This window comes from Pavona decussata, unplaced genomic scaffold (genome assembly GCF_977016875.1).
Source record: "Pavona decussata unplaced genomic scaffold, jaPavDecu1.1 SCAFFOLD_254, whole genome shotgun sequence".
In the NCBI taxonomy this organism is placed as follows: Eukaryota; Metazoa; Cnidaria; class Anthozoa; order Scleractinia; family Agariciidae; genus Pavona; species Pavona decussata.
Genome location: NW_028145657.1, coordinates 836,131 through 849,995, shown reverse-complemented (window position 1 = coordinate 849,995; position 13,865 = coordinate 836,131). Strand labels below are relative to the sequence as shown.

General features: G+C 38.4%; 2 protein-coding genes across 2 annotated transcripts; one reads left to right on the top strand and one right to left on the bottom strand.

Moving 5' to 3' along the window:
* The first annotated feature begins 1,323 nt into the window (after positions 1-1,323).
* LOC146456453 (adenosine receptor A3-like) lies at positions 1,324-3,423 on the top strand. The gene has a single exon (XM_085092747.1). It carries the CDS (start codon positions 1,324-1,326, stop codon positions 2,185-2,187), a length of 864 nt encoding a protein of 287 aa, XP_084948873.1. The 3' UTR covers positions 2,188-3,423.
* A 995-nt stretch (positions 3,424-4,418) lies between these two features.
* Positions 4,419-9,933, bottom strand: LOC146456452 (synaptotagmin-16-like). Its single transcript, XM_085092948.1, has 3 exons — positions 9,410-9,933; positions 7,041-7,194; positions 4,419-5,446 (listed from the first exon to the last, which is right to left on the bottom strand). Exons 1-3 carry the CDS (start codon positions 9,785-9,787, stop codon positions 5,133-5,135), a joined length of 846 nt encoding a protein of 281 aa, XP_084949074.1. The 5' UTR covers positions 9,788-9,933; the 3' UTR covers positions 4,419-5,132.
* Between the last annotated feature and the right edge of the window lie 3,932 nt (positions 9,934-13,865).

Sequence of the window (13,865 nt, the reverse complement as noted above, 5' to 3'; positions counted from 1 at the left end):
TGCCAGCTCAGTTCTACTCAACGCAGGCTAGCCGATTACACACTCCTGTTGCAAACAGTCGAATTGTTTTGGTCCCTGAATCGCCCGGTTGTACCTACGAGACACTCTAAACTACCAATCCATCAGGTAAGTCATATTTTGCTATGCAAACTACCCATTTGTGTATAGAAGATGTATTATCTATTTGTATTCTATTTGTTATCTATTTGTTTTCCAAGTCTGATTGCGTATCTCGTATGGGGGCAGCAGACGTATTATTGATTCTACCCAGAACGATAGTTTGTCTGGAATCCGGCTTTAATGCCTCGGACCAGTCTTTTTACATACGATCTACGGGACACATCAGGCGTACCTACGTTGTTTGTCTAGCTCTATATGTTTCTGGATCACGCAAAGAGAATTAGTCAAATCACTTAAAAGCGTTTTGATGTGTAGTCAGCTTCTTTAGCTGCATGTTCAGTTTTACTCATCTAAACTTTTGGAACGGTGTATTATTGCCTGAATTTGATTTCCCGAGCATCTGTTGTACCTTCGAAAATCCTTGATAGCTTAGTTTTGCCAGTTTTCTATACTGGGATGAAAGTCAATTAACAGCGACTCTCCCCCAGAACCTAAAATTCAATTTTTATTCGAAAAGATAGATTTCGCTGATAACTCTTCCATTAACTGAACGTCTCGTGGCAAGTAGGTAACAAGTATAAAATAAGAAGGGAGAAATTTAATTTTCTTAAAATTTTGTGATTCGAATCAGTTTTTTGCACCCGGGCTGTGCTCGAAATCCAATAGCGAGATCGTGAATTTTGCAAGACTTGCAGCTGTTAGTTGTGAGGAATACAGATCATTTAAAACCTCCCCATTCGTTAGTTATAAACGATCATCATCATAATCATATCATATCATGACCCTTTACGTATGTTTATAATATCGTCAATTGCAATCATAAACTGACTTTTATAATTACTGACGGCACAAATTTTATCTACTTAATTTGAGTACTTATCGCAATATGGATTTAGCTCAAGTTAATGTTCAGAGGAATAAATTGCAAAAGTGGCAGTAGTAGTAGTAGTACTACTACTACTACTACTAGCAGGAGTAGTGAGTTGTTGTTGTTAACGTTGTTGTAATAGCATTCTGCTTGTTATTCAGCCAATTGAAAGCTTTCCATTCGTAGTTTTTTATTTTGTTTTATTTCTTTTTATTTTAGTTGTCATTTGGTCCTGCATCAAAGCTGCGACCGGACGCTGTAAGTGATCCCAAATGATTAACTCTACCGTACCTAAACACCAGGAAGCTCCTGTATTGTCTCTCTGCTCTGCCAACATGGGTTTTCAGAGACATTATAATCCTTTAATCTCTCTTTCTGTTAATGTTATTTTATCATTGTTTACATTGTTTGGAAATATACTGATTCTCATCGCTCTTCAAAAAGTTTCATCTCTTCACCCGCCATCCAAACTTCTATTCCGGTGTCTCTCGACCACAGATGTCTGTGTCGGACTAATATCTCAGCCACTGCGTATTGTTTATCGAGCGACACTTGAAAACAAAAACTGGAGAGGCGTCTGTGGAATAACTGAAGCTTTATCTAACGCTTCTAACGCTGTAATGTGTGGAGAATCAATCACCATATTGACTGCAATAAGTGTGGACAGACTACTGGCTTTAATGCTGGGGTTACGATACAGGCAGGTTGTGACTTTAAAACGCGTTCGTTTATTTGTAATATATTCGTGGATTCAAAGCTTAGCTTTTCCCCTAACCTATTTGTGGGACAAGCGCTTGTTCTACATATGGGGTTGTGCATGGATTTTCCTTTGTTTAACTATTTCAACTTGTTGTTACTTGAAAATTTACATGATCATTCGTCATCAACAAGCACAAGTCGGGGACGAAACTCAAGGAAACAGTCTTGGTGCATCAGCGTTTAATATGGCCCGCTACAAAAAGACTGTTACCAGTGCATTGTGGATACATTCAGCTTTAGTTATTTGTTATCTGCCATATACTATTGCAACTGTAGTCACAACATTTCATGGTTCTCTGTATAATCTTGTTTGGAGTGCTACTGGAATTTTAGTCTTCTTGAACTCAACGCTCAACCCATTTCTTTACTGTTGGAGAATAAGGGAAGTTAGACAAGCGACGAAAAATACAATTAGAAATAGTTTTTGTTGTTCACAATAAATAAAACGCAAGACTATATTGCTAACTTTCACAAAGATCGTCATACTGAGAGAATCCAAACGGAAGTTAACAGAGCCTTCCGCCAACGATATAGAAAATTTTACTGTTTGGAAAAAGAGAATTTTCTAACATGAAAAGAACTGAGCTGCAAAGTTAAAGGGTACTTTTTTGATAATGTAGATAGTTCGTCACTCTTAAGAGCGGAAATCTAAAAGGTTGAACCGCACCTGACACTAGAGAACTTAGGCAGCGACGACCACAACCAGACAAAATGCCACAATTAATCTGACTGAACGATTCAACCTAATCAAGATGAGATGACTTTACCGGAACAAACAACCCAGCCAGATGAAATGACCGAGACACATCAAATGATTTACAGTTGGACGAAATGACCGGACCTCATCAAGTGATCTAACGAGATCAAATGACGCAAGTAAACCAATTGAATCAAATGACCCGATAGCATCGAATAGCCAACCTGATTCAAATTACAAAGCCATATCAAATGGATCCACATCAGGATCGCCTGACCCAACTACATCAAATGTGCCACTGACCCAACCAGGGAGAATGACCAAACCAGATCCAGTGACTCAATATAATCAAATGGCACAACATGACCTACCGATCCAGCCTGATGAAGAAGAATTAAATTTTGTCGGAACAAATAACCCAGCCAGATCAAACGCCAGCATCAAATTACCCAGACACACCAAATGATTTATTTGGACGAAATGACGGGACCAAATCGAACGATGAGACAAATGATCCAAATGATTCAAACGACCCAAAATTATCACATGGGCAACCTGGTTTAAGTGACCAAACCACATGAAATGGATCCACGTCAGGATCACCTAACCCAACCACATCAAATGGATCCACATCTGGATCACCTAACCCAACCACATCAAATGCCATGTGATCTAACCTTAACCAGATCAAATGACTCAGCATGATTAAATCAGCCAACCTGACCGAACGATCCAGGTTGAACAAATGATTTTTCGAGATCATTTGCCCTAACAAGATCACTTCACCAAAGCAAGCAGCCAAAAGACCCAGACAGGTGAAATGATTCATTTGGACGAAATGACCAAACTAGTTCAAATGGCAAAATGGTCCAATTGAAGAAAATGACTAGATAGCATCAAAGCCTAAGCCAATTATAACATCCATTTACATATTTCTAGAGCAATATTAGGATTTCCGTTAATTTAAGGCAGAAACGTGACAGCAACGTAACGGAAACAAACAACAACAGAAATCTAATGACACAGATGTAACGGAAACACGATATGACGTTTCCGTTTAGGAAACATGACGGAAACGTGACAAATAGCGAATGAATTATAGTTCTGTATGTGTATTACCAAAAGTTCTCAGTAGCAGGAGACAAGAAATGATTCTAGATATTGGTTACCTTTATAAAGCGATTCATCTAGCTTTGTTATTTAACTGAAGATGACTTATGTCCTAGTCGAAACATGTCGTATGTCCTTTATCTATTATATTTGATTGGAAATTAATGGTTACATAGTGTGCTTCTGACTGAACGACGAATAAAACTAAATTATGATCCCGCTTGCTTCGAATGACTTTTCTTAGACATCTTCAGAAAGCCACGTAAAAACGCTCCCACCCGTATAACTGCAATAAAAATGTGCATGAATGAGTATAAAAATCTGTTTTTCTGTTTGTGGGCCCCTCTAGCCGTGGCTGATGTGCGGGAAGAATGTTAGACCATTAATGGGCGTGGCCTTAGCTCTCCTTTCGCTGCCTGTCCATATTTGTAACACCGAAATAGCCAAATTAATGAGCTCAATGGCTAAGCTAGTTGCTTTCTAAAATGAACGAATGCGTGTACTTATCTTCTTATTTATATTTATATTTATATTTATATTTATATTTACTAATTTATTCTAATTTCATTCATGTTTGTAAAAATTTTAAGTTACACAGCTCGCCTCAATTGTGGATTCCTGTAAAAGATATAAGTATATTAAATAAAGTCGTTGCTGTTGTTGTTGGTTTTACTGACCTGAGTTTAGTTACAGGCAGTCCGGTAATCCCCCGTGCGAAAAAACATGGCGGCTGCACATTTCACCACAACACATTTACACAGAAAGCCTAGTTTTTCTGTGAATTTCGTCCCTTTAATAACAGCTTCGTAGCGTTGCTCAGGTTTAATTTTCCGTTCTGGGAAAAAAAGTACAACTCCAGAGAAATGAAATCCACATAGTTGTTTATTTATTTCAGGTTCACCACTCTAAACTCTATCAGTGCATCTTTTATAGGATAGCAATTACTTGGAATTGTGTTGAATGCCCGTAACAGAGACTACCGTAACTCTTTCGAGTGTTTATATTTGTTCAAGACTTTCCAGGGCTTATTTTTGGAAAGGGCTTGCTGCTGGAACGAATTTTGTATTTCTAAATTTTGTTGGACTCCCGTTTGGGTTTGGCCAAGAAAAGCAGCTTGACCTTAAGGCACGGCCAAACAGACGCAACTTGTTGATGGAACATCGTCCAACATTGTTGAAACCAACATGTTGCACTCGCTCGGCCGCCATGCTGTAGGATGTTTTATAATGCTGGATGATGTTGAACGAAGCTTCATCGTCCAACATTTCTTTTGATCTCAGACGTGAACGACCATTCGGAAATTAAAGTGTGTGGGAAGGGGATCTGAAACAAAACAAAACATTTATTTTACACTATTTATAATTATCTAAGGGTTTAATTTATCTAGTTCTGTTTCTTTCGGTTTGATTATTTGTTGCTGTGTGGTGATTTATTGTTACGTCACATCTTTAAATAAGCGAAATTAATGTTAAGGAATGGAGAAGAGAAAATGCCTGGAAGATCACTAATCGTCGAGGACAAGTTCGGAGCAAGGAACGTGGCTGGATTAGCTTGAGCGTGTCACCTCAGTCCTGGGCACTAACACCAAAGGGTGTGCCATTTATTGACGTTCCTTCCTGAAAACGTGATCACTTCTAACCAATGAGTTCCAAATGATGTTTCACTTGATTTGTCATCTGTGTCCACGTGCCCAATCACGTGCTCTGTATTGATGAGATGTTTGCAACAATGTATGGCGGTCAGCCGCAGGGTTAGTTCGTGCAGGCGCAGAGATGTGAGGTCGAATGCGTAATTTTCGTAGAACAATATATCTGTGCTTCCCTTCTTTTTTGAACTTTTAAATGATTGTAAGAGATTTTGTCCGCCATATAAGGACGTGTTTATGTACAAATCTGCAAATAAAAGAAACACTGTTCTTAACCTTTAAACTCGCCCCCAACGGTTATCACTGTCTTAGCTTCTCCTTATAACATCTTACTATCTTAACTTCTCCTTATAATATTACTACTTGATCAAGCTTGCAGCTAACATCTTACTAACCTTTTAAACCCCAATAGGTTACCACTAATTTAGCTTCTCTTTATAATATAACTACTTGGTCAAGGCTCCCGAGCAGTGACCAGCATCCAAGTTCTCCTTACAATATAGGCTAATAGATTAAATTTTGGTGCAGTTCATGAGACTAAAAAAGCAATGATCACTTAATTATAAGATGAAATGTCTTGATGTTTAGTCAAATTCTCCCACGTGGTAAATAAAAAAATTCGAAGACCGGTGAGAGGACTATGGATGTTGATATTGGGGCTTTGTCACGACAATGAATGGCACATGTTTTTTTTAAGCGAGCCGAACCCATGTCCCTACGCGCACCAACCGAAACCTGTAACTACTATGATACGAAAACATATTCATAACAACCTAGGCCGTTTTGACTTGGTTCGTACTAAATTTTAACGAGGTAGAAAGTACATCTCCTACATGAACAAACGTCTTAAGCTGTGCTCAAAGGTGATTCAGTGATGAGGCCTACTCTCGGGCAACGTTCCCAGATTCACGACACCAACAAGCATCGCGATCAAATTTGATTTATCTTGATCAAAATATTGATGAAAATTAACCGCAAGCGTTTGCTTGTGGTTAATATTATGAGTAACACAAGATCCTTGATTTGGTTTCTTCTTAAAATCTTGTTATTGTAAACCAAGGAATATTGTTTAGTTAAAAAGGAAAGCAAAAGAAATGAAATAAACAGCGCGGGTGTGCTTGCGGTGCTGTGTTCCTTACTTGTTTTACGTATTCTTGTTAGGGCAGTCTGATCATAACATGTTTGTTCGAAGAGGACCCACCTTGTCTGGGGTTGGGGGGGGGGGGGGTGGGGTTATCGAAGACATCACTTAACTCGTGAACATTACAGCCAAAAAAATATTGGCTTAAACTTTGAATTGACACAGAAATATTCAACTCGCAAGAGTCAGCATTGCTAGATAAGAAAAAAAAGAGAGGTTAGAATCTCATGTTCAGTTTTTACTGCTGGATAGAGGGGTGACTATACAATAAAGACATCATCGTTTGAGGTCGAGAAAGCGGGGCGCAGAAAGAGACCACGCGCACGGTCAATTTTTGTACTTGTTGGGCCCTGTTCAAGTATAATAGTTTTGAATACTTCGCTTAAAAATACATTTTATCCAGCAACTAGCAAACACAACGCCGTGCGATACAAGCTGTGGAGGAAATCGCGCATGTGACATTTCCCCTTGGCGCTAATATGTTGTGACGAAAAAAATACGTTGAATTAAAGTTTCAGGGAAAGTGAGCTAGTCTTCTACGTTTCGCAACGTTGCGAGATACAAAACGGTTGCATCGTTTTTGTGTAATCTGCAGCTAGTCTCACCATGCTCTCATTATCGTTGCATGCAATTTGCAGGAAAAAAACTGTTGTTTGTAAACTCCACCCTAGATGATTCTGTGTAATATTTGCTAGATCACCTGAACAGCTGACTCCACATCTGTCCTGTTTTTTTCCTTCAAGGGCCTTGCAACAGAGGTTCCTCGCTTTTACAACGTGCACCTTCAAGCGACTTGTACTTTTTTCATATGTCAATGACACGTTCACCTCTCCAGCTGGAAAGTCTGGAAAAATCTGAAAAAATAAATAAACAAACGGTGTTGAAATCGTTTGTTCGTGTCCTCCAATGGGGGACAGTTGGCGAATATACGCATGAAAGAACATCAAAATCTCAAGGACATCTGAGAGACTCGAATGTATTAAAAAAACTTTAAGATAATAAATGTGGGAAACTGACGGTTTGTGATGAGCATAGATGGATTCACAATATTCGACAGTAGATCAGTGTCCACTCAGCGAGTTTCTATCAGCGCATGCACAAAAGAGTCCATAGAAACTAAGCGCCTTTTTTCGTGGCATAACTTTTTTTATGAGCATAAACGCTGCGACTAATTCTAAGGACGTAGAATATTGAAAAGTGATTTATTTCTAGTCCTGTTTTGTGCTGTTACAAGTTTTCGATGCCCACGAAAAATAAACCGCTTTTGCCTAGCCAATGAGAACTTGAGCTCTCCCTGAATAGTCTTCACTCAGGGTTTACACTAGCTGTGGATATTGGGCACTTCCTTGGCCCGTAAAATTTGATATTCAGTTTTAATGTCTAGAGCAGAGGCAAAAGCTTCAAGATAATCTGGTATTAACTCAAGCATGTTAAGGCATGGCTCAAGGCCATATCTGGGTAAAAAATAGAAACAATTATAACTCTGCATAAATTTACTGAAAGACCATCAAACTTGGTAGCGACACAGAACTTGATGACCTTAACTCACTTCCACCCTCGCGACCTAAAAATAGATGTCATGTGATTGGTTATGATTGTTTCTTTGCTCAAACAGAAAATAGCAAATGGGGTGCCGAGTTTACATATAATGAATATCGGTTAGAACGTTTCTCTTATTGCATGGTTATGCCTTATATGAATCTGTCCGGAATGGTTCACTCCAATATTTAGTTAACGGATTATTTAACAAAATAGGTCACGTGACTTATTAAACTTCCTAATAACATTTTAATAAAACCAAAACCTATTCCATTCAGGACAGATTCAGTTTCTATATGATATAAGTTACAAACACACATGCTATGCTCCGAGTCAGAATGAACCATTCTTGCCCCATCTGATAATTTCTTTTGAGCGCAATAGTGACGTCATCAAACACGTGACCACTATTCTTATGCCCTAAGGAATCTAAAGTCGCTGTAATATGTCAATTACAAACTTATGGTCACTCTGGGTGATTAAAGAAACATCGATTTCAAGGATAGGTGGTCATAAATTCACGGGGGGTCTTAAGTAAAGAATGAACCATGCCTTAACATGCTTGAGAACTTTCAGCCGATTTATCAATAATATCTAACGAGAACCAATCTGGCATTCTTGCCAAGTTCTTCTTGGCCTAGCAACTTAAATCAAATTTATCAAAGCTAATTTAAATAAGAATGCAAACGCAAGGTCTGATGAACAAAAGCATTGGTTAATTGTAAATGACATTATGTCCAAACTGCATGGCCGATTGCCACGGTCTGGAACACACACACATCAAAACAGACAGCAATTTATATTCAATATCTACTGGTGACCGCGGGTGAAAGGAAAAACACTTATCTGTATTTTTCTGTATTAAAAACAAAATAGACTGTAGATAGATAGAAGCTCTTCACTTTAACATTAAATAAACAATGATAAATGCCAGCGTTTTTCTTTAAGCGGACATCTGTCAATTTCTAAGTAAAGTCGGTAACAGGAAAAAAAGTCGACTTCGGATCATGAACTGTAAATTTTCCCGATTTAATCAGGCCATCAAAAATATTACGTCTATTTTTACCTATGATTTTAAACTATTTTAAACATCACTTAAAATTGTTTCATATCTACACTGGGATCTCAAATTTAAACTTTGGCTTTCTGGGAAATATATATTTTAAACTTTTTGGTCTTGTACAGAGGACCCTGGTTATTTTAGTATATCAAGTGATAGCTGATAACTTTATACAGTGGATAAAGCTTTGACCAAGCTTGAAAAAATCTCAGTACCTTGTGCATCGGAAATGTGAATTTCACTGGATAAAATTGACCCGGTTTTGGTTTCGAATATAAAGAGAGCCTGAGATTTATTTCGTACAAGTCGGGCGATTTCTCCATCAACTGGGTCCGATTTTTTAGACGCAATTTTATAAGATAAAATAAACTAATTCAAAGCACGTTAATTCATGTCATCGGTGACTTCAACTGAAATAACAATATAATCTTTAAAACGTCTTTAGAGTACTTCATTTATCGGCGGAGTACCTGTGAGGTTATCGGCGAGTCCTCTTCGAACAAAACGTCTTGAGTCATTGTTGTAGAATTGTTGTTTTCCAGATCTCTTTGAGACGCCGGTTGATCCAAACTTCTGTCATTTTCAGCGTTCACTAAATTACGTTCTTTGTGGACGTTTCCGTCGTTGAAAAAATACAAAAGGGACTTGGATCTTTTGCCCTTTGATTTGTCGATCACGTCTGCTTGAAAAGCCAAAGGCTGTACTGGCATCGGCTGTGTTCTTGGTGCAATGGACTTCTGATTTCTCTCTTCGACTTCTGATCGTGATTCCATCCATTCAAACCAGGTTTCTTCCTCCTCGTCGTTTTCGAACACAGACGTACATTGCTTACATTTGCTATTTCCCATTACAAGGTCTCTACGAATGGCTTGAATCTTTTTTCAAGGAAAATGAAATCGAAAATGCGTATATCTTCATTTTAGCACCTTCGCTTAATAATCGAATTCGAGAAAGCCAGATGTACTACCCCCGCATGCAAATAATAATCGTGTCCGCTAACAGCGAAATGGTAAACAACATTTCGTATGTACAGTCAACTGTCACGACTGATTTAAATATTCATATTTCACCGACCTTTTATTTCAATACGGTGCATATTTATTATGACATTCGCAAAGGCGAATATCATTTAATGCTCACTGAATGGTGGAAATGTGATTTCTCTGCTCTACCATTTCGGGTTGACTTAGCGAGCGAGGTTGACTTGACAAAATTATATAAATCAAACCAGTGAATTAGGATAATGAAGTATCGTCAATGTAAGCCGGATGATCGGAAGAATACACCCGGCGAAAAAATTTTTAAAAAGTTTGAGAGTATAATAAAGGAGACTTTTTAAAAAAATATTATGTGGTGTATAAAGGTAGTTCTTACTAGCTGTATTCATAATGCTAAATTAATTTTTCTTTTTTATCCTTATTTTTTCTCGTCTTAATTCTTGTTTATATCTTTTTTCTCTTCCTTTTGCGAAACAGCTTTACTGCTATGAAAGCAGGTGCCTTTGCCTATGTTAGCATGATCTCGATATAGGTGTCTATCTTTTGGTCGGGAAGAAGTATTAACTGAGTCAAGTTTTAAAAATCTTGAACGCACCGTTTCTTTATTAAGCGGAATGCCTGTGGCAGATCACGTTGAAGTTTCGGTTGAATTTTTTTTATTTTTCTTCATCGTCGTCACAAATTGCAATGTTTTTATTTTAAATTTCTCGTATCCTGCGGGACGTGGAAGTATTTTTTGGCAGAAATATGTCGATGGATCTGCCATCCACTATATATAATGCGCCGATAATTTCGAACCTTCCACATCCTCCCCGCCGTATATCCCCCGGAATTTGACCAGTTTTCCGTGCCCGGGGGGTAAGGCATTTGACTCGAAAGGCCTTCCAGGGAATGGGAAATTTGAACTTTACCTGGGTGGGGAATTTGACCCTGAAGTGTCAAGTTATACCTTTCCGCTTGGTGGAATACAAGTGGTTCCTGGTGGCATGGTCGAGTTCAAGAGGACAAATGTACTCCACTTTTGAGAACGATTTGCTCGCCAAAAAGGGTCTCAACAAACATTGCAGTGTTTCGAAGGTATGCATAGAAACTTTCAAATTGATTGAATGTGTTTCCAAATGTGTATGGGGGCATTTGATCGTCAAATTGGGCGGTCGGGTAGGGCATTTGAACTTTTGAAAATTGGCTTGTTCCACTTCCTTCCCCACAGCCGGGAACAAAGAGCTGATTGTTCAAATGCCCGGGGAGTTGCTCAAGGAGGGGCGGGGGATTTTGAAGTTTTGAGTGCATAGATGGAATTGAAGAGCCATTTATTCTGCATATAGACGTCTACAATTTCTTTCCATTGCTGGGAAAGGAATGAAATTGACGAACATGATCTTATAGAGCCACGGTTAGATTCGTTTCGTACATCTAGGCTCATTAGCTAACCGTCTAAGCATCTCATCTTCTTCCCCGAAAAAAAAACAACACATACGGAGAGTATGGAGATTAATTGCCCAAGTGCTTTGATTGCCGGACATAATCATGAGAATAAATGAACTGCTTTGCCTTGGATACCTGATCATGAGAGAAGGAGCAAGAGAAGGCCTCTCTACCAAAACTTGGTGCAAATGACACCAAATGGCCGAGAGGGACAGGAGAACGATTTCCACGCTGATCTCTCTATCACTCCATATGATGGACACTTATTAAGCTTTGTGAAAAAAGAGCCAAAACGTGTCCACCTAAATCAAAAGTCTTGTCTCGTTCATGCCCGAAAAGAATTCTGGGTAATTCAGCCACAGCGCGAGCGTAGAACATAACATGTTGTCGAGCCACCCAGCTCTACCAGTAAAATATCGAATTCACTGTATTCTTTACTACTCCATACTCGCCCAAACTGCCTCGGTAGGTCTCGGAATCGACCAGAAAGACAACTTCTTTCCTGGGTCTCCATGTCTGCTACACAGCATGTTTGGCGACTCAGTCAACATGAAACCACCTTTCACCTCTGTTTTCTTTCGGAGGCTTGCCTCAACCCACATTCCAGCTTAATGATGCCAGACTGGGGGCTTCTACGGGGGAAAATGGCTCGAAAAAACACTTATAAAGCGATAAACTTACTAGATTCGAGCTCATGCACTCGCTCGAACAAACAACCGTCATGTACGTCACGTGACAATTTAGCCTAAGCCCACAGTATCTTAGGACCGTAGATTTTTTTATGGCATCTCCGTGTAGGGAGAAATTAAGTGATTTAGACCATTTACTGCCAAAAATATATCGAAAAAATAGCATACACCCTCCAATTTGCAGGCCATTCTTCGGTGCGACTCACCGAGTATGACAATAGCCGCTTTTTCCGGAACCAGTGCTTGGCACCACTCGTTGATTGCTAAATACATTGGGGACTTTGTTTGTAAACATGTAAATATGACTGGGCTTGTTAGGAAAACAGTGCGTTTGCTGTAGCACTATTGATCTTTCGATCTGGCGTTTTGCCAAAGAACTGAGGCGGTGCTCAAGATACTTTGACATTTTTTTTTTTATTTATTTAAACATATTTTATTGTCGAAGTTTGCCCTAAGAGAAAAAAAGAAACTCATCGAGAGGGCTCACTTCGAAATAACATTGAATTGAAAATTTACATTAAATAATAATTAGTCCGAAGCGGCAGAAAAACAAACGAAAAGCAGCGTTAAGCAATGCTAACAGGTGGAAAATACACATCTAGGTACTTTTATAAAATCTCTTCGATTCAGATATAAAAGACTGGACATGAAAAAATAGATCATTATTTTGCTTAGGAGAAAGTAACTGTGATCCAAACAGAAAAACTGATACTATTTGTGCTTTAGACATGGAAAACCACCTGTCAGCAAATATGCGAGCAGCAGAGGAGAGCAGATAATTAATTTCCTTAAATTGACATTTTTGTTAGAGTCTGTTTTTCACGTTCAAAGTACTTGAAAGATTGAAAGAGAGGAATATTTTTAGACCGTCAGTTGGGTAGTGTTGCGTAATTAGCATGTGTCATTGAAATTGTAAGCCAGTCATTAAATCTACTGTTACATAATGTTTATGTCCCTTATCTCTTTTTACAATGTCTTTCTGATCGAACATACAGAAAGCGTTCCCAACAAACCAGATCTTTAAATTATATTTACATTACGAAACAGGTAGCCTGTGTCTGAGTGTATATAATTAACAAATCGAATGTGGTGTACTCTTATCGACAACGATATTCGTCATCACAGTCCACAACAAATTTTGACCACTGTGATGACGAATATCGTTGTCGATAAGAGTGCAGACAACGCTAAACCACATTCGGTTTGATTTTTACCACAATATCAACATCAAAGAAAATTTTTACAATAACTGTCAAAATTTCCGCGCGCTGATTGACGCGAGCAGCGTTGTCTAGACTCTTATCGACAACGGCCGAAAATCAGCCAATCAGATTGCGAGGTTAGAAACAATTGTGGTAAAAATGTAAATGTAAATGTTGTTGTTCCCTCACCTTGATCTGTTTTATTCTTTTCTGCTTTATATACGCAACAAGTGTTTCTCAGATTTTAATATTAAGGATCCAGCCAACAAATTTTTCGTTTTTCAAGAAATTGATAAAAAAATATATATATCTCAGTGTTTTACGTGTTCCTTGGAGTGCACATAACGTTTTCTTTCGATCACTTTATATCCAGCCCATCTGGGTTTCAGAGTAATTCCAAAACTTTCCTTCATTTCTAGCATTTCGCATATTGGAAGCTAAAAGTTTCTGAAAACTTTTTCAATCGCTTTTAATACTTGAATCTTACACCTTTTGCTGATTTTATAGCTTTTATAGCAACGATAACGTCGGCACTCAGCGGTTATTCCAAACCCTAAACAACATTTTATAAAATGTTCTATTTGATTTTAAATATTCATCGGAAACGCTAAT